This window comes from Hyla sarda, chromosome 4, assembly GCF_029499605.1.
Source record: "Hyla sarda isolate aHylSar1 chromosome 4, aHylSar1.hap1, whole genome shotgun sequence".
NCBI lineage: Eukaryota > Metazoa > Chordata > Amphibia > Anura > Hylidae > Hyla > Hyla sarda.
This window is the reverse complement of record NC_079192.1, coordinates 45,792,726-45,820,287: the sequence shown is the minus strand read 5'-3', so window position 1 is coordinate 45,820,287 and position 27,562 is coordinate 45,792,726. Positions and strand designations below refer to the sequence as shown.

Sequence of the window (27,562 nt, the reverse complement as noted above, 5' to 3'; positions counted from 1 at the left end):
TATTATGGTCATGTTGGGGGTTGTAGTGTTCTATGTATAGAGTATAATAGAATTGTATTATGGTCATGTTGGGGGTTGTAGTGTTCTCTGTATAGAGTATAATAGAATTGTATTATGGTCATGTTGGGGGTTGTAGTGTTCTATGTATATTGTATAATAGAATAGTATTATGGTCATGTTGGGGGTTGTAGTGTTCTATGTATATTGTATAATAGAATTGTATTATGGTCATGTTGGGGGTTGTAGTGCTCTATGTAGAGAGTATAATAGAATTGTATTATGGTCATGTTGGGGGTTGTAGTGTTCTATGTATATTGTATAATAGAATTGTATTATGGTCATGTTGGGGTTGTAGTGTTCTATGTATAGAGTATAATAGAATTGCATTATGGTCATGTTGGGGGTTGTAGTGTTCTATGTATAGAGTATAATAGAATAGTATTATGGTCATGTTGGGGGTTGTAGTGTGCTATGCATATTGTATAATAGAATTGTATTATGGTCATGTTGGGGGTTGTAGTGTTCTATGTATAGAGTATAATAGAATTGTATTAAGGTCATGTTGGGGGTTGTAGTGTTCTATGTATAGAGTATAATAGAATAGTATTATGGTCATGTTGGGGGTTGTAGTGTGCTATGTATATTGTATAATAGAATTGTATTATGGTCATGTTGGGGGTTGTAGTGTTCTATGTATAGAGTATAATAGAATTGTATTAAGGTCATGTTGGGGGTTGTAGTGTTCTATGTATAGAGTATAATAGAATTGTATTATGGTCATGTTGGGGGTTGTAGTGTTCTCTGTATAGAGTATAATAGAATTGTATTATGGTCATGTTGGGGGTTGTAGTGTTCTATGTATATTGTATAATAGAATTGTATTATGGTCATGTTGGGGGTTGTAGTGCTCTATGTAGAGAGTATAATAGAATTGTATTCTGGTCATGTTGGGGGTTGTAGTGTTCTATGTATATTGTATAATAGAATTGTATTATGGTCATGTTGGGGGTTGTAGTGTTCTATGTATAGAGTATAATAGAATTGTATTATGGTCATGTTGGGGGTTGTAGTGCTCTATGTAGAGAGTATAATAGAATTGTATTCTGGTCATGTTGGGGGTTGTAGTGTTCTATGTATATTGTATAATAGAATTGTATTATGGTCATGTTGGGGGTTGTAGTGTTCTATGTATAGAGTATAATAGAATTGCATTATGGTCATGTTGGGGGTTGTAGTGTTCTATGTATAGAGTATAATAGAATAGTATTATGGTCATGTTGGGGGTTGTAGTGCTCTATGTATAGAGTATAATAGAATTGTATTATGGTCATGTTGGGGGTTGTAGTGTGCTATGTATATTGTATAATAGAATTGTATTATGGTCATGTTGGGGGTTGTAGTGTTCTATGTATAGAGTATAATAGAATAGTATTATGGTCATGTTGGGGGTTGTAGTGTTCTATGTATATTGTATAATAGAATTGTATTATGGTCATGTTGGGGATTGTAGTGTTCTATGTATAGAGTATAATAGAATAGTATTATGGTCATGTTGGGGGTTGTAGTGTTCTATGTATAGAGTATAATAGAATAGTAGTATGGTCATGTTGGGGGTTGTAGTGTGCTATGTATATTGTATAATAGAATTGTATTATGGTCATGTTGGGGGTTGTAGTGTTCTATGTATAGAGTATAATAGAATTGTATTAAGGTCATGTTGGGGGTTGTAGTGTTCTATGTATAGAGTATAATAGAATTGTATTATGGTCATGTTGGGGGTTGTAGTGTTCTCTGTATAGAGTATAATAGAATTGTATTATGGTCATGTTGGGGGTTGTAGTGTTCTATGTATAGAGTATAATAGAATAGTATTATGGTCATGTTGGGGGTTGTAGTGTGCTATGTATATTGTATAATAGAATTGTATTATGGTCATGTTGGGGGTTGTAGTGTTCTATGTATAGAGTATAATAGAATTGTATTAAGGTCATGTTGGGGGTTGTAGTGTTCTATGTATAGAGTATAATAGAATTGTATTATGGTCATGTTGTGGGTTGTAGTGTTCTCTGTATAGAGTATAATAGAATTGTATTATGGTCATGTTGGGGGTTGTAGTGTTCTATGTATATTGTATAATAGAATTGTATTATGGTCATGTTGGGGGTTGTAGTGTTCTATGTATATTGTATAATAGAATTGTATTATGGTCATGTTGGGGGTTGTAGTGTTCTATGTATATTGTATAATAGAATTGTATTATGGTCATGTTGGGGGTTGTAGTGCTCTATGTAGAGAGTATAATAGAATTTTATTCTGGTCATGTTGGGGGTTGTAGTGTTCTATGTATATTGTATAATAGAATTGTATTATGGTCATGTTGGGGGTTGTAGTGTTCTATGTATAGAGTATAATAGAATTGCATTATGGTCATGTTGGGGGTTGTAGTGTTCTATGTATAGAGTATAATAGAATAGTATTATGGTCATGTTGGGGGTTGTAGTGTTCTATGTATAGAGTATAATAGAATATTATTATGGTCATGTTGGGGGTTGTAGTGTTCTATGTATAGAGTATAATAGAATTGTATTAAGGTCATGTTGGGGGTTGTAGTGTTCTATGTATAGAGTATAATAGAATAGTATTATGGTCATGTTGGGGGTTGTAGTGTTCTATGTATATTGTATAATAGAATTGTATTATGGTCATGTTGGGGATTGTAGTGTTCTATGTATAGAGTATAATAGAATAGTATTATGGTCATGTTGGGGGTTGTAGTGTTCTATGTATAGAGTATAATAGAATAGTAGTATGGTCATGTTGGGGGTTGTAGTGTGCTATGTATATTGTATAATAGAATTGTATTATGGTCATGTTGGGGGTTGTAGTGTTCTATGTATAGAGTATAATAGAATTGTATTAAGGTCATGTTGGGGGTTGTAGTGTTCTATGTATAGAGTATAATAGAATTGTATTATGGTCATGTTGGGGGTTGTAGTGTTCTCTGTATAGAGTATAATAGAATTGTATTATGGTCATGTTGGGGGTTGTAGTGTTCTATGTATAGAGTATAATAGAATTGTATTATGGTCATGTTGGGGGTTGTAGTGTTCTATGTATAGAGTATAATAGAATAGTATTATGGTCATGTTGGGGGTTGTAGTGTTCTATGTATAGAGTATAATAGAATTGTATTAAGGTCATGTTGGGGGTTGTAGTGTTCTATGTATAGAGTATAATAGAATAGTATTATGGTCATGTTGGGGGTTGTAGTGTTCTATGTATAGAGTATAATAGAAGAGTATTATGGTCATGTTGGGGGTTGTAGTGGTCTATGTATAGAGTATAATAGAATAGTATTATGGTCATGTTGGGGGTTGTAGTGTTCTATGTATAGAGTATAATAGAATAGTATTATGGTCATGTTGGGGGTTGTAGTGTTCTATGTATAGAATATAATAGAATTGTATTAAGGTCATGTTGGGGGTTGTAGTGTTCTATGTATAGAGTATAATAGAATTGTATTATGGTCATGTTGGGGGTTGTAGTGTTCTCTGTATAGAGTATAATAGAATTGTATTATGGTCATGTTGGGGGTTGTAGTGTTCTATGTATAGAGTATAATAGAATTGTATTATGGTCATGTTGGGGGTTGTAGTGTTCTATGTATAGAGTATAATAGAATAGTATTATGGTCATGTTGGGGGTTGTAGTGTTCTATGTATAGAGTATAATAGAATTGTATTAAGGTCATGTTGGGGGTTGTAGTGTTCTATGTATAGAGTATAATAGAATAGTATTATGGTCATGTTGGGGGTTGTAGTGTTCTATGTATAGAGTATAATAGAAGAGTATTATGGTCATGTTGGGGGTTGTAGTGGTCTATGTATAGAGTATAATAGAATAGTATTATGGTCATGTTGGGGGTTGTAGTGTTCTATGTATAGAGTATAATAGAATTGTATTATGGTCATGTTGGGGGTTGTAGTGCTCTATGTATAGAGTATAATAGAATTGTATTATGGTCATGTTGGGGGTTGTAGTGTTCTATGTATAGAGTATAATAGAATTGCATTATGGTCATGTTGGGGGTTGTAGTGTTCTATGTATAGAGTGTAATAGAATTGTATTATGGTCATGTTGGGGGTTGTAGTGCTCTATGTATAGAGTATAATAGAATTGTATTATGGTCATGTTGGGGGTTGTAGTGTTCTATGTAGAGAGTATAATAGAATTGCATTATGGTCATGTTGGGGGTTGTAGTGTTCTATGTAGAGAGTATAATAGAATTGTATTATGGTCATGTTGGGGGTTGTAGTGCTCTATGTATAGAGTGTAATAGAATTGTATTATGGTCATGTTGGGGGTTGTAGTGCTCTATGTATAGAGTGTAATAGAATTGTATTATGGTCATGTCTAGGGGTTGGGTGATGTTAAATTTCGTAGTGTTCTTTTCTATATGCTGTAATATTGTATATTTTTTGGGTGCAATTTGCCTAGGAGATCTCCTGTGTATTTGCACCATGTTTTAGGATTATTTGGGGAGACTCGTCAAAACTTGTGCAGAGAAAAAGTTGACCAGTTGCTCATAGTGACCAATCAGATCACGTCTTTCATTTTTTTTAAAGGGCCTCTGACTTATAAAAGAAGGAATCTGATTGGTTGCTATGGGTAACTGGTCAACTTTTCCTCAGTACAGGTCTTGATGAATCTTCCCCATAGAGATGGCTTTCTAATACACATTTTCAAACACTTACTCAGGAAATTCTTAGTAAATACAGGAAGGAAACCCAATTCAGAACCTAAAATCTTTTTCTGAGACCCCTGAACACTATACCGAGCTGGGAGAAGTGCACACTAAGCACACTTTTTCATAGCTCTCTGCCCTTAATCGAGGCGATCTCGTAATAAGTCTATGGGATTGTCTCAGTTGTGCTCACAGACAGCAGGAAGATAATCGCTCAGACACAAATTTCTCTCCATGTTCCTTCTAGCGATCGGTTGGGGTCTGAACACTAAGACTTGTCAAAAGTTTTTAAAGTGACAGAGACACTTAAGGTTCCGCACCTGATAATCGGGGGTTTTAGCCTATTATCAATTTATTATTGGGGAACCCTTTTAACAGGAAAAGTTTTTTTTTTTTTTTTTTGCAGAGTGGACAATGCTTTTAAGAATTATTACTAATGTGCCACCTAGAAAACAAAACAAAAACCTAACGCCTAAAAAGGAATTAAATCCATAAAAAATCTTTAGAGAAAAGCTTTAAAGTGAACCGGTCATCAACAAAAACCTTTTATATAATGTAGATAATAACATTATATGTAGGGATGTCCCGATACCATTTTTTTTAGGCCGAGTACGAGTACCGATACTTTAATTCTAGTACTCGCCGATACCAAGTACGAGTACTTATATTTTAATGGGAATCTGACACCAGGGTGACCCGGTTTCTGGCGCTGTTTACCGTGCTGATATGTGGGTCCTTGTTGTGTACAATGGGGGCGGCTGCTGTAATATGAGCCAAGATTTCTCTCTTCTCCATTGGACAGAACAGGGAATTTGCATTATGGGCGAGACCGATGACTCTGGAGCAATTGCGCTGATGTTCACATGGTGAGCAGCGGTAGAAACCGGGTCACCTGCACTATCTACCTATACATTCAAGTTAGTGCAGGCGACTCTGCTGTCAGACTGCCTTTAATAGTAGGTAGTATCCCCTTGTAGGTAGTATAGATAGTTGCAGACAGACAGCAAGACCCCCACCTGTAGCCAGCAGGATCCCCCTGTAGCCATCAGGGCCCCCTCCCCTTTGTAGCCAGCAGGCCGCCCCCCTTTGTAGCCAGCAGGCCGCCCCCCTTTGTAGCCAGCAGGGCCACCCTTTGTAGCCAGCAGGGCCCCCCTTTGTAGCTAGCAGGCCGCCCCTTTGTAGCCAGCAGGATCCCCTTTGTAGACAGCAGGCCCCCCCCTTTCTAGACAGCGCCCCCCCCCCCTTTGTAGCCAGCAGGGCCCCCCTTTGTAGCCAGCAGGATCCCCTTTGTAGACAGCAGGGCCCCCCCCCCTTTGTAGCCAACAGGGCACCCCTTTGTAGCTGCTCACTTTCCAGTGTCTCCGCTCTGCATCACCGTTCTCATCACTGCCGCTGCCCCGTTCTGCCGTCCGCATAATGGCGTCTTATGGAGGAGCATGTGACATACACGTCACTCTGCTTCCTCTGTAGCGTTACGCTGGACGTAGTGGAGTGACGTGTATGTCACATGCTCCTTCATAAGATGCCATTATGCGGACGGCAGAACGGGGGCAGCGGTAATGATGCGAACCGGAGGACATGCCAGTGAAGCGGAGCACTCCACCAGGTATTGGATTATCGGATACTAGTATCGGTATCGGGACATCCCTAATAATATTTATATTTGTAATATACATTGGTTAAAAAATATGTATATTTGGGGGTGGGGGGGGGGAAATGCTGTCTCCCCACAGCTATTGCATGATTGTCTCTATACAGGCTCCTGGCTTGTCAATCACCCTGATGTGTGAAACCATAGCATGTCACAGAGCCTCAGTGCACACTCTCCTGATTTTTCTTACTGCACAGATCCCTGCTTGTCCACCCTCACTTCCTGTATTTGGACTCATCATAGAGACACACAGGCAATTGTGTTGTCCCGGCACCGTATTTCATACAGTGCCTTAGTTATTAGTCCCCAAAGTTAGAGTCCCTAGGACTGTCGGGGTTCGCTTCCCTAATTAACCCCTAGTCACCCCTTAGTAACATGATATTTATAAATATTATCTACGTAAATATATGTATATGGTGTTACTCACTTGTTACCTGCGGGTCATGTGACACGGTTCAGAACTCTATGGTTTGCTTAACCCCTTAACGACGCAGGACGTATATTTACGTCCTGCGCCGGCTCCCGCGATATGAAGCGTGATCGCGCCGCGATCCCACATCATATCGCGTCTGTCCCGGCGCTAATCAACGGCCGGGACCCGCGGCTAATACCACACATCGCCGATCGCGGCGATGTGCGGTATTAACCCTTTAGAAGCGGCGGTCAAAGCTGACCGCCGCTTCTAAAGCGAAACTGAAAGTGACCCTGCTGCTCAGTCGGGCTGTTCGGGACCGCCGCGGTGAAATTGCGGCGTCCCGAACAGCTGACCGGACACCGGGAGAGCCCTTACCTGCCTCCTCGGTATCCGATCGGCGAATGACTGCTCCGTGCCTGAGATCCAGGCAGGAGCAGTCAAGCGCCGATAACACTGATCACAGGCGTGTTAATACACGCCAGTGATCAGCATTAGAGATCAGTGTGTGCAGTGTTATAGGTCCCTATGGTACCTATAACACTGCAAAAAAAAAGTAAAAAAAAAGTGTTAATAAAGGTCATTTAACCCCTTCCCTAATAAAAGTTTGAATCACCCCCCTTTTCCCATAAAAAATTAAACAGTGTAAAAAAAATAAAAAATAAACATATGTGGTATCGCCGCATGCATAAATGTCCGAACTATAAAAATATATCATTAATTAAGCCGTACGGTCAATGGCGTACGTGCAATAAAATTCCAAAATCCAAAAAAGCGTATTTTGGTCACTTTTTATACCATTAAAAAATTTATAAAAAGTGATCAAAAAGTTCGATCAAAACAAAAATCATACTGATAAAAACTTCAGATCACGGCGCAAAAAATGAGTCCTGATACCGCCCTGTACGTGGAAAAATAAAAAAGTTATAGGGGTCAGAAGATTACATTTTTAAACGTATAAATTTTCCTGCATGTAGTTATGATTTTTTCCAGAAGTGCGACAAAATCAAACCTATATAAGTAGGGTATCATTTTAACCGTATTGACCTACAGAATAATGATAAGGTGTAATTTTTACCGAAATATGCACTGCGTAGAAACGGAAGCCCCCAAAATTTACAAAATGGCGTTTTTTTTTCAATTTTGTCGCACAATGATTTTTTTTTTCCGTTTTGCCGTGCATTTTTGGGTAAAATGACTAATGTCACTGCAAAGTAGAATTGGTGACGCAATAAATAAGCCATAATATGGATTTTTAGGTGGAAAATTTAAAGGGTTATGATTTTTAAAAGGTAAGGAGGAAAAAACGAAAGTGCAAAAAACGGAAAAACCCTGAGTCCTTAAGGGGTTAAGGACCTTTGGTGGTTCTAGTCAGGTGATCACCCACAATCCATTGTAATGGTGAGTGACAGCTGATATGGACCAATGCAAAACGGCCAGCCTCTTGCCCATATAAGGGAGCTGCGCCATTTTATCGCTCTCTTGGGTTGCTGACTCTGGACGAGGTAGGACCTCCGCAGCTTACAAGACAATTACTAGGCCAAAGCCTTGCGGCCTAGGCCTGCGCTAGAGACAGATAGTTCTTGCAATTCCCCGCTATCTCCGCAAGATCTCTGGACCTAATCCAACCCCTAAATCCAGCGGATCTATGCAAATACAATCCTCCTAATCTTCAGAGAACTTTCTGGTCCTAAGCATCTGTCAGTCACTGCTGTGCTGTCTATATAGACTCTGTTATCTGGACTGTTACCGATACTGCATGTGCAGAAAATCTTCAGTAAAGTTCCTGCAAGTTTTAAGTTCAGCACTGCTGTGGACAATCCATTTATTCTACACTCGCCTATCGCTCTTGGGAAGGGTGGCAATAGGCCCAGCATCAATACAGAGTTTTAACCCTCACCTTGGCGTCACGAGTGACAAGGGTCAAGTTAACCCCTCATATACTACAGCAACACCCCAACTACCCTACACCCCCACCAAGGCACCACACAATAGCTGCAGGGACAAAAATGTACATATTTTTTAACCAATGAATATTACAAATATACATATAATGGTATTATCTACATTATATAAAAGTTTTTGTTGATGACAGGTACACTTTAAAATTGAGTTCCACAGTCTGAACAATGAATATGCAATGATAAAAATAGGTATAATTTAGGGTACAGAGGCTTGCCATGCAGTGTAAGCTTAATAGTGTATGAAAGGTATAAAATACCTGCAAGCATAGGTTTATAGGGTATAAGGCACTATTTCCCAACCAGTGTGCCTCCAGCTGTTGCAAAACTAAAACTCTCAGCATTCCCGGACAGCTGAAGGCACACTGGTTGGGAAACGGTGCCTTATACCAAACAAACAGGATACAAAGCATCAGTATACAAACAAATGGAATACAAAACATAACTATAGATGAAAGCATACATTTATAGGATTGGTAGTTTTTGCAACTACAACTCCCAGCTGTCTTTCCGGGTATGCTGGGAGTTATAGTTTTGCAACAGCTGGAGGCACACTGGTCAGGAAACACTAGTATAAGGTGAATACCCTCTCATATCAAGGGTGTTTCCTTTTCTCATCTTTTACTTTCTTCTTATTGACATAGGAAGCTGTGAATGTAAGATACAATTATGGGATATTATTCTCGGTAGATCATACACTTACTGAAATAACATTTCTAGTGTAGGGGTAACAATAGTCCAAGCAGCTGGCATTTCTGCTTCTGTAAGACAGGAAGTCTTATTGTGTAACTTTATGGGACACATTATACACCCACCTAAACTGCGAAATCTAAGACGATTTTTATTAAAAGGGGTCCTATAAAGTGATGGCACATCACCAAGACATACCATCACTTTATGATGATGGGGGGGGCCTGATCTCTGGGACCCCACATCAGGCATGAGAATGAAGGGGATGCAGTGCTATTTAGTGCTGCGCCCCCTTTCTGAATTTTTCCCTGTACAGCAGTTCTTCCAGCGAAACGCCAATGGCTCTTCTTTATGTGGGGGTTGTCCCGGAACGATGGGATGTCCCACTGGATCTTGGACAGTTGGGAGGCATTTGGCAACCTCTATGTCAGTGACACTTGGGGTAGACTCACCCCCACCCCTATGCCCCATGCACCATTAACCCAGCTGAGCTGTATTTGCTATATTTTCTATACACTGACTTAGAGGAAAGCAGGTTTCTACACCAGCACAGAGAGGGATTCTTTACTGTAAGAGCAGTAAGACTATGGAACTCTATGCCAGAGCAAGTGGTCATGGTGAACTTAAAGAAAAACTGTCAGCCTGTTCACCCACACTAGTGACGTGGAGTCGCTAGTCACGTGAGCTCATATGCCGACTGAGCACTCATTGTTGCTTTGGTAAGCGAGTTCTGTAGTCATTTTTTTTGCTTTGGTTTTTTTATGTGTGACATATTTATCATACTATCACAGGGGGTTGATACATTTGGCTCACATAAGCAAAAACCAATAAATGACTTCAGAACACCACTTTAGTCAGCCACCAATTGTGCAAGTTCTCCCACTTACAAAGATGAGAGAGGCCTGAAATTTGAGAGACATAATGAGAAAAAATCACATAAATATCACATTGTCGGATTCTTAAAGAATTTATTTGAAAATTATGGTGGAAAATAAGTATTTGGTCAATAACAAACAAGCAACATTTCTGGCCCTCACAGACCTGTAACTTCTTCTTTAAGAGTCTCCTCTGTCCTCCACTCATTACCTGTATTAATGGCTCCTGTTTGAACTTGTTATCAGTATAAAAGACACCTGTCCACAACCTCAAACAGTCACACTCCAATCTCCACTATGGCCAAGACCAAAGAGCTGTCGAAGAACACCAGAAACAAAATTGTAGACCTGCACCAGGCTGGGAAGACTGAATCTGCAATAGGCAAGCAGCTTGGTGTGAAGAAATCATCTGTGGGAGCAATTATAAGAAAATGGAAGGCATACAAGACCACTGATAATCTCCCTCGATCTGGGACTCCCCGCAAGATCTCATCCCGTGGTGTCAAAATGATCACAAGAACGGTGAACAAAAATCCCAGAAACACATGGGTGGACCTAGTGAATGACCTGCAGAGAACTGGGACCAAAGTAACAAAGGCTACCATCAGTAACACACTACGCCGCCAGGGACTCAAATCATGCAGTGACAGACATGTCCCCCTGCTTAAGCCAGTACATGTCCGGCCCCTCTGAAGTTTGCTAGAGAGCATTTGGATGATCCAGAAGAGTCATATGGTCAGATGAAACCAAAGTAGAACTTTTTGGTAAAAACTCAACTCGTCTTTTTTAGCGGAGAAATAATGCTGAGTTTCATCCAAAGAACACCATACCTACTGTGAAGCATGGGGGTGGAAACATCATGCTTTGGGGCTGTTTTTCTGCTAAGGTACCAGGACGACTGATACATGTAAAGGAAAGAATTAATGGGGCCATGTATCATGAGATTTTGAGTGAAAATGCAGCAAGGGCATTGAAGATGAAACGTGGCTGGCTCAGCATGACAATGATCCCAAACACACTGCCCGGCCAACGAAGGAGTGGCTTCGTAAGAAGCATTTCAAGGTCTTGGAGTGGCTTAGCCAGTCTCCAGATCTCAACCCCATAGAAAAGCTTTAATTAAAGGGAGATGAAAGTCTGTGTTGCCCAGTGACAGCCCCAAAACATCACTGCTCTAGAGGAGATCTGCATAGAGGAATGGGCCAAAATACCAGCAACAGTGTGTGAAAACCTTGTGAAGACTTACAGAAAATGTTTGACTTCTGTCATTGCCAACAAAGGGAATATAACAAAGTATTGAGATGAACTTTTGTTATTGACCAAATACTTATTTTCCACCATCATTTACAAATAAATTCTTAAAAAATCAGACAATGTGATGTTATGGATTTTTTTTCTCATTATGTTTCTCATAGTTGAGGTATACCTTTGATGAAAATTACAGGCCTGTATCATCTTTTAAAGTGGGAGAACTTGCACAATTGGTGGCTGACTAAATTCTTTTTTGCCCCACTGTATATATATATATATATATATATATATATATATATATATATATATATGGTTATTAAATTTTTTTAACCATTTTTTTTTTACAATTTTTTTTCCCCCTAAATGTACTAACCCATTTTTTGTTTGTTTTTTTCTTCTCATTTCAGATCCCTGTATTCTGTGGACTACTTCAGATTCGGTGGACTACAATGACCAGCCTTTTTTTTTTGTTTACTATTAATAAAATGGTTAACAAAGACTTGTGGGGAGTGTTTTTTTAAATAAAAGTTTCATAAACATGTTTTTTTATTTACTTTACAGGCTTAGTAGTGGAAGCTTTCTTATAGACTGAGTCCATGACTAAGCCGGGGCTTAGAGTCAGCCCCAATTTTTACCCAGCTACCCACCACCACAGGGGTGCCGGAAGAGCTGGTACCAACAGACCAAAATGGCGCCCCTGGGCCTAGGCAGTAACAGGCTGCCGTTATTTAGGCTGGGGAGGGCCAGTATCGTCAGGCTGTTGCTGCTTGGTTGGTGTCTGGCTGAGAATGAAAATATGGGGAACCCCAAATGTTTTTTTGCATAAATAATGAATATATATATATATATATATATATATATATATATATATAATGCATAGGGTTCCCCCTATTTTTATTCTTAGCCAAATACCAACCAAGCAGCAACAGACTGATGTTACCAAGGTGGGCGAGGACCATTGTTACTGGCCCTCCCCAGCCTAAATAACGCCATCCTGTTAATGCCTAGACCCAGGTGTGCCATTTTTGACGCTCCAAGCCTGTTGGTACTGGCTCTTCCTGGCATCCCTGTGACGGTAAGTACTGGGGTAATAATTGAGGGTTAGCACTAGCTGTTTTTGGGGCTAACACTTAGCCCTGGATTAGTAATGGATTCCGTCTATAAGACAACTTCTACTACTAAGCCTGTAAAGTAAATAAAAAATATAAAAACACGTTTAAAAAACTTTTATTCCAAAAAACACTCCCCCACAAGCCCTCTTTAACCATTTTATTAACATAAAAATATTTAAAAAATAAAACAATGGTCATCGACGTAGTCCATCGAATCCGAAATAGTCCACAGGATACACGGATCTGAAATGAGAAGAAAAAAAAAAAACACGGAAAATAGGATAGTACATTTATTGTCACCCGCCCATACATCTCCCGCCCGCTGCCACGCGAATACAACTCCCAGTATGTCCTCATTGTAAGGGCATGCTGGAAGTTGTAGTCATGCAACGGCGGCTGTCAGGAGAAGTGCAGGCGGGTGACAAGCAAGCCAGGGAAGCTTGTCACCCGTTCACTCATCTCCTGCCACCCACGCCACAAGACTACAACTCCCAACATGCCCTTACAGTAAGGCCATGCTGGGAGTCGTGCAGGCAGGTGTGAGATGTGCTTGTCACCCGCCCCAGCTGCATGACTACAACTCCCAACATGCCCTTACTGTATGGGCATGCTGCGCTTTGTAGTTGTGCGGGGGGAGGAGATGACAAGCTTGTCACCCACCCATGCTGCATGACTACAACTCCCAGCATGTCCTTACAGTAAGGACATGCTGGGAGTTTTAGTCGTGCTGCGCTAGCGGAGGATGTGGGAGCTGGTGGCAAGCTTGTCACCTGCCCCTGCGGCACAACTACAACTCCCAGCATGTCCTTACTGTAGGAACATGATGGGAGATGTAGTAGTGCTGCGCAGTGGGAGAAGTGCTGGTGGGTGAAAAGCTTGTCACCCACCTGCACATCTTCCGCCCGTCCATGCGCAGTATGACAACAACTCCCAGCATGTTCCTACCGTAAGGGCATGCTGGGAGTTGTAGTCGTGCTGCTTGTGTGGGCGGGTGACAAGCTTGTCACTCGCCCGCACATCTTCCACCAGCCCGCGCCGCACGACTACAACTCCCAGCATGTCCTTACTGTAAGGGCATCGTGAGAGTTGTAGTTGTGCTGCGCAGGTGGGTGATAAGGAAGCCAGGGAAGCGGGCAGCATTACGCTCACTGTAAGGGCATGCTGGGAGTTGCAGTCCTGCATTAGCTAGCGGGGTGGGTGGCCAGGGGAGCGTAGCTTTACAAAAAGTTGCACGAAAAGTTGCACGTGTGACTTTGTGTACGACTTTTTGAAAATCTCTGCTCCCCTGGCCACTCGCCCGCTAGCTATCGCAGGACTACAACTCCCAGTGAGAAGTTGTAGTCCCAACAGCTTGCGGGCAGGTGGTAGCTGTGAGCGGGTGCCTGGGAGTGAAGCTGCACAAAAAGTCGCTGTCAAAACAATGTTTGTAAGCCAGGTCTGACCTTGCTTACACTTTTGACTTTTTGAAGGGGGTTTGCGACTTTTTTATGCTTACATACGACTTTCGCACTTGATAAATTCCCGAACACTGCAAAGTGATAACTGTAAATTGCTTAGGTAGGGCTGATTGGTATTTTCTGCCTACCCACAAAAGTTGCACAAAAAATTGCTTAGGCTCACGTGCGACTTTTTGTGCCACTTTAGTAAGCAAAAAAACAACTCTAAATCCCTTGATAAATCTCCCCCTATGTGATTCAGTTGCTGTGTTTGGCTATGTTCACACCGTGGAAATTCGCCTATTCCACTCAAATTCTGTTAAAAAAAAAAAAGCAGACTACAGATTTTTCGCAGTTTTGCTGGATTTGAGCAGAATTCGAGCGGAACTGCTGTGCTTTAAAAACAGTTCGAATTCAGTCCTAATAACTTTAAAGGGGTACTCCCCTGGAAAACTTTTTTTTTTAAATCAACTGGTGCCAGAAAGTTAAACAGATTTGTAAATTACTTCTATTAAAAATCTTAATCCTTATAGTAATTATCAGCTTCTATTTGCTCCACAGGAAGTTCTTTTCTTTTTGAATTTCCTTTCTATCTGACCACAGTGCTCTCTGCTGACACCTCTGTCCATTTTAGGAACTGTCTGGAGCAGGAGAGGCTTGCTATGGGGATTTGCTCCTACTCTGGATAGTTCCTAAAATGAACAAAGATGTCAGCAGAGAGCACTGTGATCAGACAGAAAGGAAATTAAAAAAGAAAAGAACTCCCTGTCGAGCAAATAGAAGGTGATAAGTACTAGAAGGATTAAGATTTTTAAATAGAAGTAATTTACAAATCTGTTTAACCTTCTGGCACCAGTTGATTAAAAAGAATAATAATAATGTTTTCCAGGGGAGTACCCCTTTAATGGGGCTCTGAAAGTAATTTCGCAAAATTTAAAGACTTGTCTTAAAACATTGTGGAACCCAGAATGGGGAATTTCTGCTGTGTGAATGGGACAGGGGAATCCCCATTGAAGATAATGTGCGCTAAAATTTGTGAAATTTTTTTGCAAAATATTTCACCATGTGAACATGGCCTTACACAGCAAAGCCAAGAAGTCTTTGGGTGGAGGTAGTTGCCTAGTTTAGGAATTCCCTTGATTTGCTACCTGGAGAAGCTGCCTTAGGGTCGGAACATACTACATTTTAAATCGTATCCGTTGTCATTCTGCCAAAAACAGGATGCTGACAAATACTGTTAATGGGGGCGCAGCGGTCCCCATTCACTTCTATGGCCGAAAGGAGTCACCTAGTCACTCTTTTCGGGACGTCTGTGCAATTTCAAAAGCGCAACAGCCACTATCATGCGCATATGTCCCGAACGGAGTCACTAGAGGTGAATCCGTTCGGCAACAGAAGTGAATGGGGTGCGCGGCTCCCGTTAACAGTATACGTTGGCATCCCGTTTTCGGTGGGATGCCGACAGATACAATGAACAGGGGCCAAAACGTAGTGTGTTCTGACCCTTACTACTAGGACAAGGTATCCATAGCAGTCAATGTGCATTCACAGCATCCATGGATTCCCTAGTGTCCTCAGCGGAGAGCCAGGCTGAACGTGGCTGAACGTGGCTGAACGTGGCTCTACTCACATTCTCTGTCGCTCAGTGTATATTTTACCATGCCGCACTATAAGAAAGGGTGCCCGGCTATTCAGTAAGTTCATGAAGCATGTAAGGTATGTACAGAATGGTTAGGTGAAGTATTCGGTAGCATAGTCCGATTCTGGAATCCTAGCAGGAATTATCCAGGCTGATTAGGTTCATACCAAGACCTAAGAACAAAGAAGAAGGAAATAGGAAACTATTAGTTCATACAATATTGATGGGGATATGAGGATATCTGACGGGTAAATGACACACACCCCTTATACAATGGGATATTCTCAGAACCCTGGAATGTGAATGCAGTTGTATTGGGTGAGGTGAGGACAGATATGTTGGAATTTCTCCTGTACGCCTGTAATCCTTTATCTCCACAATTTCATGCACCAGAGATTGGTATAAGAGTTCTTGACATTGTCTATACACTTCAGATAGCTGCCGAAAAATGATTGTTTGGCCAACACCTATGTCTCCCAAACCTTATATAAACAAGCCAAGCATACATGTGTTCGGAATTAAAGGGGTACTCCCGTGGAAAACTTTTTTTTTTTTTTTTTTTAAATCAACTGGTTCCAGAAAGTTAAACAGATTTGTAAATTACTTCTATTAAAAAATCTTAATCTTTCCAGTACTTTTTAGGGGCTGTATACTACAGAGGAAATGTCTTTTCTTTTTGGAACACAGAGCTCTCTGCTGAAATCACGAGCACAGTGCTCTCTGCTGACATCTCTGTCCATTTTAGGAACTGTCCAGAGCAGCATATGTTTGCTATGGGGATTTTCTCCTACTCTGGACAGTTCTTAAAATGGACAGAGATGTCAGCAGAGAGCACCGTGGTCATGATGTCAGCAGAGAGCTCTGTGTTCAAAAAAGAAAACCATTTCCTCTGTAGTATTCAGCAGCTAATAAGTACTGGAAGGATTACCATTTTTTTAATAGAAGTAATTTACAAATCTTTTTAACTTTCTGGCACCAGTTGATTAAAAAAGGGTTTCCACGGGAGTACCACTTTAAGAAAGGGGAAATAAGCTGCTGTCATACTCCTCTGGCAATGGTGGTAACTTATCTTTCCTGTGAAGTTAAAGGGTTACTCTAGTGAAAAATAAATATTTTTAAATCAACTAGTGCCAGAAAATTAAACAGATTTGTATATTACAGCTAATTAAAAATCTTAATACTCCAAGTACTTATCAGCTGCTGTATACTACAGAGGTATTTATAGTTCTTTCCAGTCTGATCACAGTGCTCTCTACTGACACCTCTGTCTGTGTCAGGAACTGTCCAGAGCAGGATAGGTTTGCTATTAGTATTTGCTCCTGCTCTGGACAGTTCCTGGCATGGAGAGAGGTGTCAGCAGAGAGCACTGTGGTCAGACTGGAAAGAACCACACAACTTCCTCTGGAGCATACAGCAGCTGATAAGTACTGGAAGGATTAAGAAATTAAATATAAATGATTTACAGATCTGTTTAACTTTCTGGCATCAGTTAAATAGAGAACATTTGTTTTCCAGCTGTCACGCCCCCTCCCAAAGACTTGCATTGAGATAGCGCGGTGTGACGGCATGAGGGGGCGGGGCTATGACGTCACGAGCTCCCGGCGCCGGCTCCAGAGTTCGGAACAGTTTGTTCCAAACGCTGAGCAGCGGAGTACCCCTTTAAGGTTTAGGCACATTGAAATCCAGCTTCTCAAACCTTCTCTCCATTCTATCAATGACATGTGACATAGGGAAGAATTTGTCGGTCCCGCTAAAATCATTGGGTTTTTATGACATTAATCTGATATATTTGTCCATCTTTAGAGGCGCAGCCACCAATAATTTGGGGCTTATTCATATTACAACCCTCCCCTTATCTCATGTGCATCACGAGGTGTGGTCTTCCAGTGTTGATCTATGAGCCAAGATAGAGAAGTATATTTAGATGTGTCCACAAACCAAAAAGTTCAGTAGTAAGTACAAACTCCGCAAACTGGAGACTCCACCAAACCAAAGTGTGTAGTCAGAAGTTCTATTTCTGGAATAATGTAATTGTGATGGATCAGGATATTTAGTGTTTTTTACCACAAGTTCACCACAAAAGGTCTTTATTTCACTGTAACTGTAAAGGGGTACTCCGGTGAAAAACTTTTTTTTTTTTAAATCAACTGGTGCCAGAAAGATAAACAGATTTGTAAATTACTTCTATTAAAAATTCTTAATCCTTCCTGTACTTATTAGCTGCTAAATACTACAGTGGAAATTATTTTCTTTTTGAAACACAGAGCTCTCTGCTGACATCACGACCACAGTGCTCTCTGCTGACATCTCTGTCCATTTTAGGAACTGTCCAGAGTAAAAGGAAATCCCCATAGCAAACATATGCTGTTCTGGACAGTTCCTAAAATGGACAGAGATGTCAGCAGAGAGCACTGTGGTCATGATGTCAGCAGAGAGCTCTGTGTTTCAAAAGAAAAGAATTTCCGCTGGAGTATTCAGCAGCTAATAAGTACAGGAAGGATTAAGATTTTTTAATAGAAGTAATTAACCCCTTTAAGGTCTTGAGGCCTTTTTCTTCATCGATGCGTTAAAGCAGAAAGGCACGTGTAGGTGTACATTGGCCATACAGGAACAAGGTAAAATATGAGACAAACATATTCTGTACACTGGAGATAATTTTTAGTTTTTTTGTTGTTGTTGTTTTTTTTTAATATATTTTTTTTACAAAATACAAACCTAAACAGTCATTTAAAGCATCAGCCAATTGGTTTGGAGGTTCTGAATTGGATAGTAAATTCTTAAAGGGGTACTCCACTGGAAAACATTTATTTTTATTTTTTTATCAACTGGTGCCAGAAAGTTAAACAGATTTGTAAATTACTTCTATTAAACAATCTTAATCCTTCCAGTACTTATCAGCTGCTGTTATGATCGACAGGAAGTTTTTTTTTTTTTTTTTACTTTCCTTTCTGCCTGACCACAGTGCTCTCTGCTAACACCTCTGTCCATTTTAGGAACTGTCCAGAGTAGGAGCAAATCCCCATAGCAAACCTCTTCTGCTCTAGACAGTTCCTAAAATGGACAGAGATGTCAGCAGAGAGCACTGTGGTCAGGCGAAAAGGAAATTTAAAAAGAAAAGAACTTCCTGTGGATCATAAAAGCAGCTGATAAGTACTGGAAGGATTAAGATTTTTTAATGGAAGTAATTTACAAATCTGTTTAACTTTCTGACACCAATTGATTTAAAAAAAAAAACCAAAAAAAAAAAACATGTTTTCCAGTGGAGTACCCCTTTAAGTTGCAACTGGTTGTGTAATGGCTAGACAGGAGGGGGGTGGAATGTACCCCCTGGTTTTCACCATTAACCCTCACATGGAGGTATGGACTTGCTGTAGGAGAATTTCCAGGTCACACTCCCTGCAATAGTTTAGACCAGTGGTCTCTAACCTGCGGACCTCCAGATGGTGCAAAACTACAACTCCCAGCATGCCCGGACAGCCGTTGGCTGTCCGGGAATGCTGGGAGTTGTAGTTTTGCAACATCTGGAGGTCCGCAGGTTGAAGATCACTGGTTTAGACTATGAGGACAGAACTAGATGTGGAACATAGAACCGGACGAAGAGCTGGGAAAAGAATGCGGAACAGGATTGTGGACACAGGACTGAAACACGATCACAGGACAGAGTCATGGACACAGTACTAAACCATGGGAGAACAATGCTAGGCAGCATCCAGGCGTAGGCCAGGTTAGGACTAGGAGGACAGGGCAAGGAACCAAAGATCAGGAACAACAACAGGAATGAAGGTGAAGAGCAGACCAGCAATTGGCCGGGAACAAGGCAGCTTGAGGCACAGTCCACAGAGACAGAAGGCCAGACGGAGCAGAAAGTGGCTATAGCTGATGAAGACCCTTGACTCTTAAAGGGGTTATCCAGGAAAAAACTTTTTTTTATATATCAACTGGCTCCAGAAAGTTAAACAGATTTGTAAATTATTTCTATTAAAAAATCTTAATCCTTTCAGTACTTATGAGCTTCTGAAGTTAATGTTGTTCTTTTCTGTCTAAATCCTCTCTGTGACACGTGTCTCAGGAAACGCCCAGTTTAGAAGAGGTTTGCTATGGGGATTTGCTTCTAAACTGGGCGTTTCCCGAGACAGGTGTCACAGAGAGGATTTAGACAGAAAAGAACAACATTAACTTCAGAAGCTCATAAGTACTGATTTTTTAATAGAAGTAATTTACAAATCTGTTTAACCTTCTGGAGCCAGTTGATATATATATATAAAAAAAGATTTTTCCTGGATAACCCCTTTAAAAGCATGCAGGAGAAGGGCCACAAAACATTTCAGGGGACACTTGCACTGTTCCTTAAAGGGGTTCTCCGGTGCTTACACATCTTATCCCCTATCCACATCTTATCCCCTACGGGAGGGGGCGTGTTAGCTGTCACGCCCCCTCCCATAGACTTGCATTGAGGGGCGGAGCGTGAGTTCACACGGGGGCGGAGGCATGACGTCACACGCCGCCGGCCCCGTGATCGACAGTAATCAGACCCGAAGCGAACACGTTCCGGGGACTGATTACAAACGGGGTGCCGCGTGCAAGATCACGGGCGTCCCCAGCTGCGGGACTCCCGCGATCAAGCATCTTATCCCCTATCCTTTGGATAGGGGATAAGATGTGTAAGCACCGGAGAACCCCTTTAAGTACTGTAAATGAAGCTTAAAGGGGTACTCCGCCCCTAGACATCTTATCTCCTATCCAAAGGATAGGGGATAAGATGTCAGATCGCCGCGGTCCTGCTGCTGGGGAGCCCTGGGATCGCTGCTGCGGCACCGTTACTGCACAGAGCGAGAGCATCATTACTGCACAGAGCGAGTTCACTCTGTGCGTAATGACGGGCGATACAGGGGACGGAGCAGCGTGATGTCATGGCCCGCTCCCTTAATGCAAGTCTATAGCAGGGGCGTGACAACCGCCACACCCCCTCCCATAGACTCGTATTGAGGAGGCAGGCCATGACGTCACGAGGGGCGGAGCCATGAAGTAACGATGCTCCGGCCCCTGTATTGCCCATCATTACATGCAGAGCGAACACGCTCTGTGCAGTAATGATAGCGCGGTGCCGCAGCGGCGATCCCAGGGCTCCCCAGCAGCGGCACCGCGGCGATCTGACATTTTATCCCGTATCCTTTTGGACAGGGAATAAGATGTCTAGGGGCGGAATACCCCTTTAAGGACTGTAAATGAAGAAAATGTAAATCTCCATATTTTACCTCACTCCTGAACTATAGAAGTAATGTCAGATGTGGTGAGCATATAGTTTACTGCAAGGTAACTTTATATGTTATATGTTTGAAACTTTATATGTTTATTTTGTTGAGTTTTTTTTTACTGTAGCCATATCCAACATTGACATATGTAGTAAATGCAACCCCTATGTCTCCTTATGTTTGGGATTCATTTACACAACAGGAGCATTGTAAGACATCGAAAACTTAGATATCCTAAGGGCTTATTCCCACTTATGTTCTATGGAACTATATCATTTCCTTTTTTTATTTGTTGAAAACACATTGACAACATATTTAAAGGAGTACTCCAGTGAACATTAACTTATCCCCCATCCACAGGATAGGGAATAAGTAGCTGGTCGTGGGGGGGGGTTCCACAGCTGGGGCCCCCACGATCACCGGGACGAGACTCCAACGCTCTGTGAGGAGCACAGGCCAGTAGACGGCACACGCTCCATTCATTGCTATGAGGGCGCCGATGATGCCCGAGAGCTGTAATACCCATCCCCCCTCGTGATCAGCTGCTTTTCCCCTATCCGCAGGGTTATTTTTTGCCGGAGATCTCCTTTAAGTGGTTTTACTGACGCTTCCTTTTCTGTGTGTGTGATGTTTTTTCTATAGGGAGTATGTTTCAGCAGATCTGCATTGATCCTCTTTTTAGCCTATAAAAGTCAATGGGTTCCGCCCCATTTTTTGCATAGTACACATGTTCGTATGTTCTGTTTCTTTGCATCTGTATTTAATTTACATCACCAAAAACAGCAAAAAAAAAAAAAGGTTAATTATTTTACAAAAAATTTAACAAATACAGATATAAAATTACCAACTTATAACAGAATATGGAACAAAAACAATTTACAAATTGTAAATAAACAACCAGTTTTCATAGTTACAGTATGCTTTCATACCGAAGAGTGAACGAGACATAAAGCTGTAGGACTCTTGGTGTAGAGAATGCAGTGTCATTTTTCTCATTCAATGGCATTGCTGTGATGTAGTATTATTATTCTTATTTTTATTCTACAGGTTAAAGTTTGTGCTCCATACAGTAACAATGTGGAGCAGGGGCCCAGAGACCGAGGTGGGATGCAAGCGGCAAGAGAAGGAAGGTCCAGTGTTGGAGATCAAAGTGAGGAGCTCCATGATGGAGGAGACCTGTTAGGCATGGAGTGTGACAAGGGGGATCAACAAGGCCTGGAGGATGAGAGAGACCGTCTACGCAGGGAGATCAGCAGGGAGCTGAGGATTAAGGAAGGAGCAGAAAAGCTTCTGAGAGCTACCACAGAACGCAAGAACCTGGGACATGTAGAGACCATGCTTAGGACATGTGAGAGACGACTGGATAACTTGAAATTGGAACTGGATGAACTTGATGTCTGTCCCACATCACCAAACGAGAAGTCAGGTAATGCCAGTCCTTAAAGATTGGATGTTATATCTCACAAAAAAAAAAAACTAAAATGTTATGTTATCAATTTTTATATATCTAGCACCTATATTTCTCTCACAAATACCCTTTTCTCTTGCTCACTTGCTTTGTCATTCTGTGCTTTGGAGGGGGCATGTCCTCACTCTGCATGACTCTGCTGAATCTGCTGTGCTGACTCTGCTGTGACCTGAGTTTGCTGTGCTTTGCTGGGTATCTTCATTAAATCGCTGCAGGCTGCTCTGTAACACCCCCACCCCAGAGGGCTTCTTTGCAATTCATTCTTTCAAAAATTTCCAGTGGAGCATGCATGGCCTACAAATCTCCACACCCCTTTTTTTGCGCACTCCTCAAAGAGAAACTTTACCCTTTTATTCCTTAAAGAGTTTATCCAAGTTATTACAATTTTTTTTAATGGCCCAGATGCCTTAAAGGGGTACTCCGGTGAAAACCTTTTTTCTTTTAAATCAACTCGTGGCAGAAAGTTAAACATATTTGTAAATTACTTCTATTAAAAAATCTTAATCCTTCCAGTACTTATTAGCTGCTGAATGCTACAGAGGAAATTCCTTTCTTTTTGCAACACTGATGACATCACGAGCACAGTGCTCTCTGCTGACATCTCTGTCCATTTTAGCAACCATGCATAGCAGATGTATGCTAAGGGCAGCATGGTGGCTCAGTGGTTAGCACTGCTGCCTTGCAGTGCTGGGGACTTCGGTTCAAATCCCACTAAGGACAACAATAAATAAAGCGTTATTATTATTATAATAACGTCAGCAGAGAGAACTGTGGTCGTGATGTCATCAGAGAGCATTCCAAAAAGAAAAGAATTTCCTCTGTAGTATTCAGCAGCTAATAAGTACAGGAAAGATTAAGATTTTTTAATAGAAGTAATTTACAAATATGTTTAACTTTCTGCCACCAGTTGATTTAAAAGAAAAAAGGTTTCCACCGGAGTACCCCTTTAAAACAATCCATCCTGGTCTAAGTTTACACTTTCTGGGGGAGATTTATCAAAACCTGTGCAAAGGAAAATTTGTCCAGTTGCCCATAGCAACCAATCAGATTGCTTCTTTCATTTTGCAGTGGCCTTGATAAAAATGAAAGAAGCGATCTGATTGGTTGCTATGGGCAACTGGGCAACTTTTTCTCTGGACAGGTTTTGATAAATCTCCCCCCTCTGAGTATTGTAATCTCCTGGTGTTACACAGTTGCACATATTAGTAAGTCTTCCCCATTTTGCTCTGTGTGTATGTTATTTTAAAGGGGTACTCCGCCCCTAGACCTCTTATCCCCTATCCAAGGACAGGGGATAAGATGTCTGATCGCAGGGGTCCCACTGCTGGGGACCCCCACGATCTCTCTTGCAGACACCCCCCCCCCCCCCCCCGATTCATCAGCTCTCCAGAGATAAGTTTGCTCAGTGGCTGATGATGGGCTGGCAGTTCGTGACATCATAGCTCCGCCCCTCGTGACTTCACACCCGCCCCTTAATGCAAGTCTAATGGAGGGCGCATGGTAACAGTCACGCCCCCTCCCATAGACTTGCATTAAAGGGGCGGGGTGTGATGCCATGAGGGGGCGGAGCCATGACATCACAAACCACTGGTCCCTGTATCGTGAGTCATCAGCCACTGAGCAAACCTAGCTCAGGAGAACTGATGAATCTGGGGGCTGCAGGAGAGATCGCGGGGGTCCCTGGCGGGGGTCCCCGGGATTTTATGCCCTATCCTTGGATGGGGGATAAGATGTCTAGGGGCTGAGTACCCCTTTAATAGGGGTATAAGGGAGACAAATGAGACAAATCTGCATTCTATCTCCCTAGAGGACTTAGGGATATTTTTCTTCTTTTCTTTCAGTTTACCCAATTTCTCCAGGTGTCCTCAGCCCGATCCAGCATGCTCGCGTGTCCCGGTTAGAACGCCAGTTGGATATAGAGATGCGAGTGAGACAAGGAGCAGAAAATATGATCCAGATGTACAGTAATGGCTCCGTCAAGGTAAGGATAGAAAAGGAGTCACCACTATGTGGTTTCCTAGGACCCTGCTTGGCTTAAGTTGATGCTAAAGGAGAAATATCCTATTGGTAGATTGAATAGTGGAAAAACAAAAAACATTGACAAGAGAGGGACTTATCCAGTTTTCCCATGGGTTAGACACAGTGGGGGGAATTTATTATTGGTTTTACCCTGATTTTGTGGTGTACATTTGTCTCACAGTTTGTCTCAGATGCTGTTTTGAGACTTTTCATAGCGACTCTTGCTTTAGAAGGTTTTTCGAAAAGAACATACCAAGTCATGATTTCAGTTGATATCATGCAGTGGTAAGGAGTTCATGATATGCGACTTTTCAGTTTGTCGCATCTTTTGTCACTATTGCGCTAAATTAGGTGCAAATCTACACCAGCCCTGACTTGGCTTACATAACTGACTGCAAACAGCATTATTAAAAAGTTGCACATTTTGTCGCACGGGATAAAAAGTTGCACAAATAGTTGCAGAGGGGCACAATACAAAGTGGTTTACTGAAGTAAGAAATGTGATCAGCACCAGATTTGTCTCTTGCCCTGCACCTTGTAATAAATTTGGTGCAGGTACACAGTTTCCACCACATGAATTAATGAGGTAAAAAGACATTCACATACACCACTCTTCATGAATACCCACCAGACTGTTTTTCTAGACCTATGGACCAATCCATAACTGAACTTTTAGGCATTGCATATATAAGTTTTTCCTTTGAACACCATTTTGTATGTTTCCTCCTCTTCCCTGTGAGTTTTCTGCACAAAAAGTAGCAGTTTCGACTTTTTGTGTGATGTTATAAAAGTGCTCTCCAAAGGCAGTTTTGTATACCAGGTCTGACTTGGCTTAGGTTTCAGAACTATTTGGAGGCGTTTGCAACTTTTTTTTTAAAGCCTACGTGCGACATTCGGACTTCATAAATTTGCTACCGCTGCAAGGTAAAAACTGAAAGTTAGAATATCACAATAAGATGTAGAGTTCGGCACTGCCCCCGACCAGGTAGTCACACTGTATACCCATGCATGGCTGTATTAGATGCTCAGGTGTGGTGCAGGATTAGCTGCTGCCGGCAGTGCTGCACGTGAATAATACAGGCATAAGATGCAATCACAAAAAGCAGATGGACGGACCACTCACCGGTCCGGTAAAGCAGATGGTCTCTTGTATTCACACTTCAATCTTTCTTCATAAGGACATGAAGCACGAGCAGGGAGGCGGTAGATGGTAGATGCCGTCTGAACTCCCGCCGGATCCATCTACTGCCTCCCTGCTCGTGCTTCATGTCCTTATGAAGCAAGATTGAAGTGTGAATACAAGAGACGATCTGCTTTACCGGACTGGGTGAGTGCTCCGTTCATCTGCTTTTTGTGATAGCAAAAACTGAAAGTTGCTTAGGTTAGGCTGTTTGCTACTTTACTACACGTACCCACAAAAGTTGCAAAAAAAAGTGCATAGGCACAGATGCAACATTTTGTGCGCCTGGAGTAAGCATTGTGTAGACTCTGTCTGTCTGTGTTTTCGCAATGTCTATGGAAAGCTTCTCTGGACATCCTCTATTCAAACTTTATGTGACTGCGTAGGATATCCTTGTACCTGGCTTTTGTTGGCTGCTCCCATAGGGTTTGAATGGAAGCAGCGTACATACTTGACTGTCGCATCACTCAAACAGCAACACTAAAAATGGGAACTCTGCCCTTAGACAACTTATCTCCTATCCAAAGGATAGGGGATAATATGTCAGATTGCAGGGAGTCCAGCCGCTGGGACCCCTTCAATCTCCGGCCCAGCACCGTGGCATTCTGAACACTTATGTTCAGAACACCAGCTGTGCTTGGCTTCGGGGTCGGAGTCATTATTTGCCCCTTGCCTAGCCCAGGATCTAGCGGTATACCTTTGGGTGGGGAAGAGGTTAAACCATGCCCTGGCGTCACGAACACAAAGGGTTAATGCCATCTGCCCCTAGGGTAGTAACATCTGCCCTCATCACACCCTCACCCCAACTTTTGCATCCTACGAACAGGATACGGGTGTGCGCCTTTTGCAAAAAGTACCCCCATTCTGAACTGTGTCCAGTATTGCAGAGTAAAACACACGAGTGTGCGACAAAAATTGTGCCAAAAAGTGTACGGGACTTTGTCAGTAAAATCTTTTTATTTCGAGGCGCTTGTGAAATAGAGGGGAGGTGAAGAAAAGTCTGCTATCTGCCATTGATAACCGTAAAAGAATTGTGCCCGCCATGTGTAAAATACGGGCTGAAGTTATGCTGCGTAACAAAGTGCTGGCTGTACCTGAAAGAGTTAAAGATGTGCAGGAGAAGTGCGCAAAAATGTCCTGCGCTGGTCAGTGTCCCGCCCCTGGGTGTGGAAACCATGTTGCCATCCCGAGTCTTTGAACTTTAAAGATCTGCCCCTTGTTGCTGGGGGAGCGGAAGTTAGCGCTGACATACTTCTGGCCGGCGGTCCACTATAAAAGAAACAACGCCGCTGGACCTCTTCAGTTTACCAGAAGTCTGTGGAGAGAGAAACATGGCGGGGGAACAAAGAAGCACGAGGTCTGAGAGTCCTAAGATGGCGCTGAGCGCCCAAAGAGTTGCAGCGGCCATGGTGCAGATGTTTCAGGAGTTGACCGACCGGCTGCAGAGGATCTCCATGGGGGCCAAAGATGCCTGCCTAAAAGTCCTGCTGCCCAATGACAATGGAGAGTGGTCAGCGACTCCAGTGGGTGGAACGCCTGCATCATCCAGAGGAGCGTTGCCAGTGAGGCTGTCCCCACACCACCGGACCTTAGGATCCTGGGCGGAGATCCATATGGAGGAATCGGAAGAGAGTACCCTGGATGAGGCTGCTTTCTCTATCCCTCTATCTACCCCCTGTCCAGAGCCTGCCCCCCAGGTCCAGCAGCCCACAGCAGGCTTCCGGTCACCACCGCTGCCCTGGTGGCTATTTGGCAATGAGCCGACACTTATCCAATATGTAAGAGAATATCTGTTACCCCTGCCAGGGAAGCCCCATCCCTCAGTTTCGATAGCCCAGTCCGAGAGGTCTAAGCAATAGGTCCAAATGGCTGCAT

The 27,562-nt window shown here is 42.1% G+C and overlaps 1 protein-coding gene across 5 annotated transcripts in view; it reads left to right on the top strand.

Moving 5' to 3' along the window:
- The window catches only part of LOC130367848 (serine/threonine-protein kinase N1-like), a 119,965-nt gene that overhangs the window by 39,945 nt on the left and 52,458 nt on the right, over positions 1–27,562 (top strand). For all 5 annotated transcript variants that reach the window (XM_056570731.1, XM_056570732.1, XM_056570734.1 and 2 more), the window contains 2 exons: positions 22,068–22,446; positions 24,330–24,469. In XM_056570731.1, coding sequence (XP_056426706.1) covers positions 22,128–22,446; positions 24,330–24,469 — 459 coding nt within the window. In that variant the 5' untranslated portion in view covers positions 22,068–22,127. The remainder of the gene's footprint in view (positions 1–22,067; positions 22,447–24,329; positions 24,470–27,562) is intronic.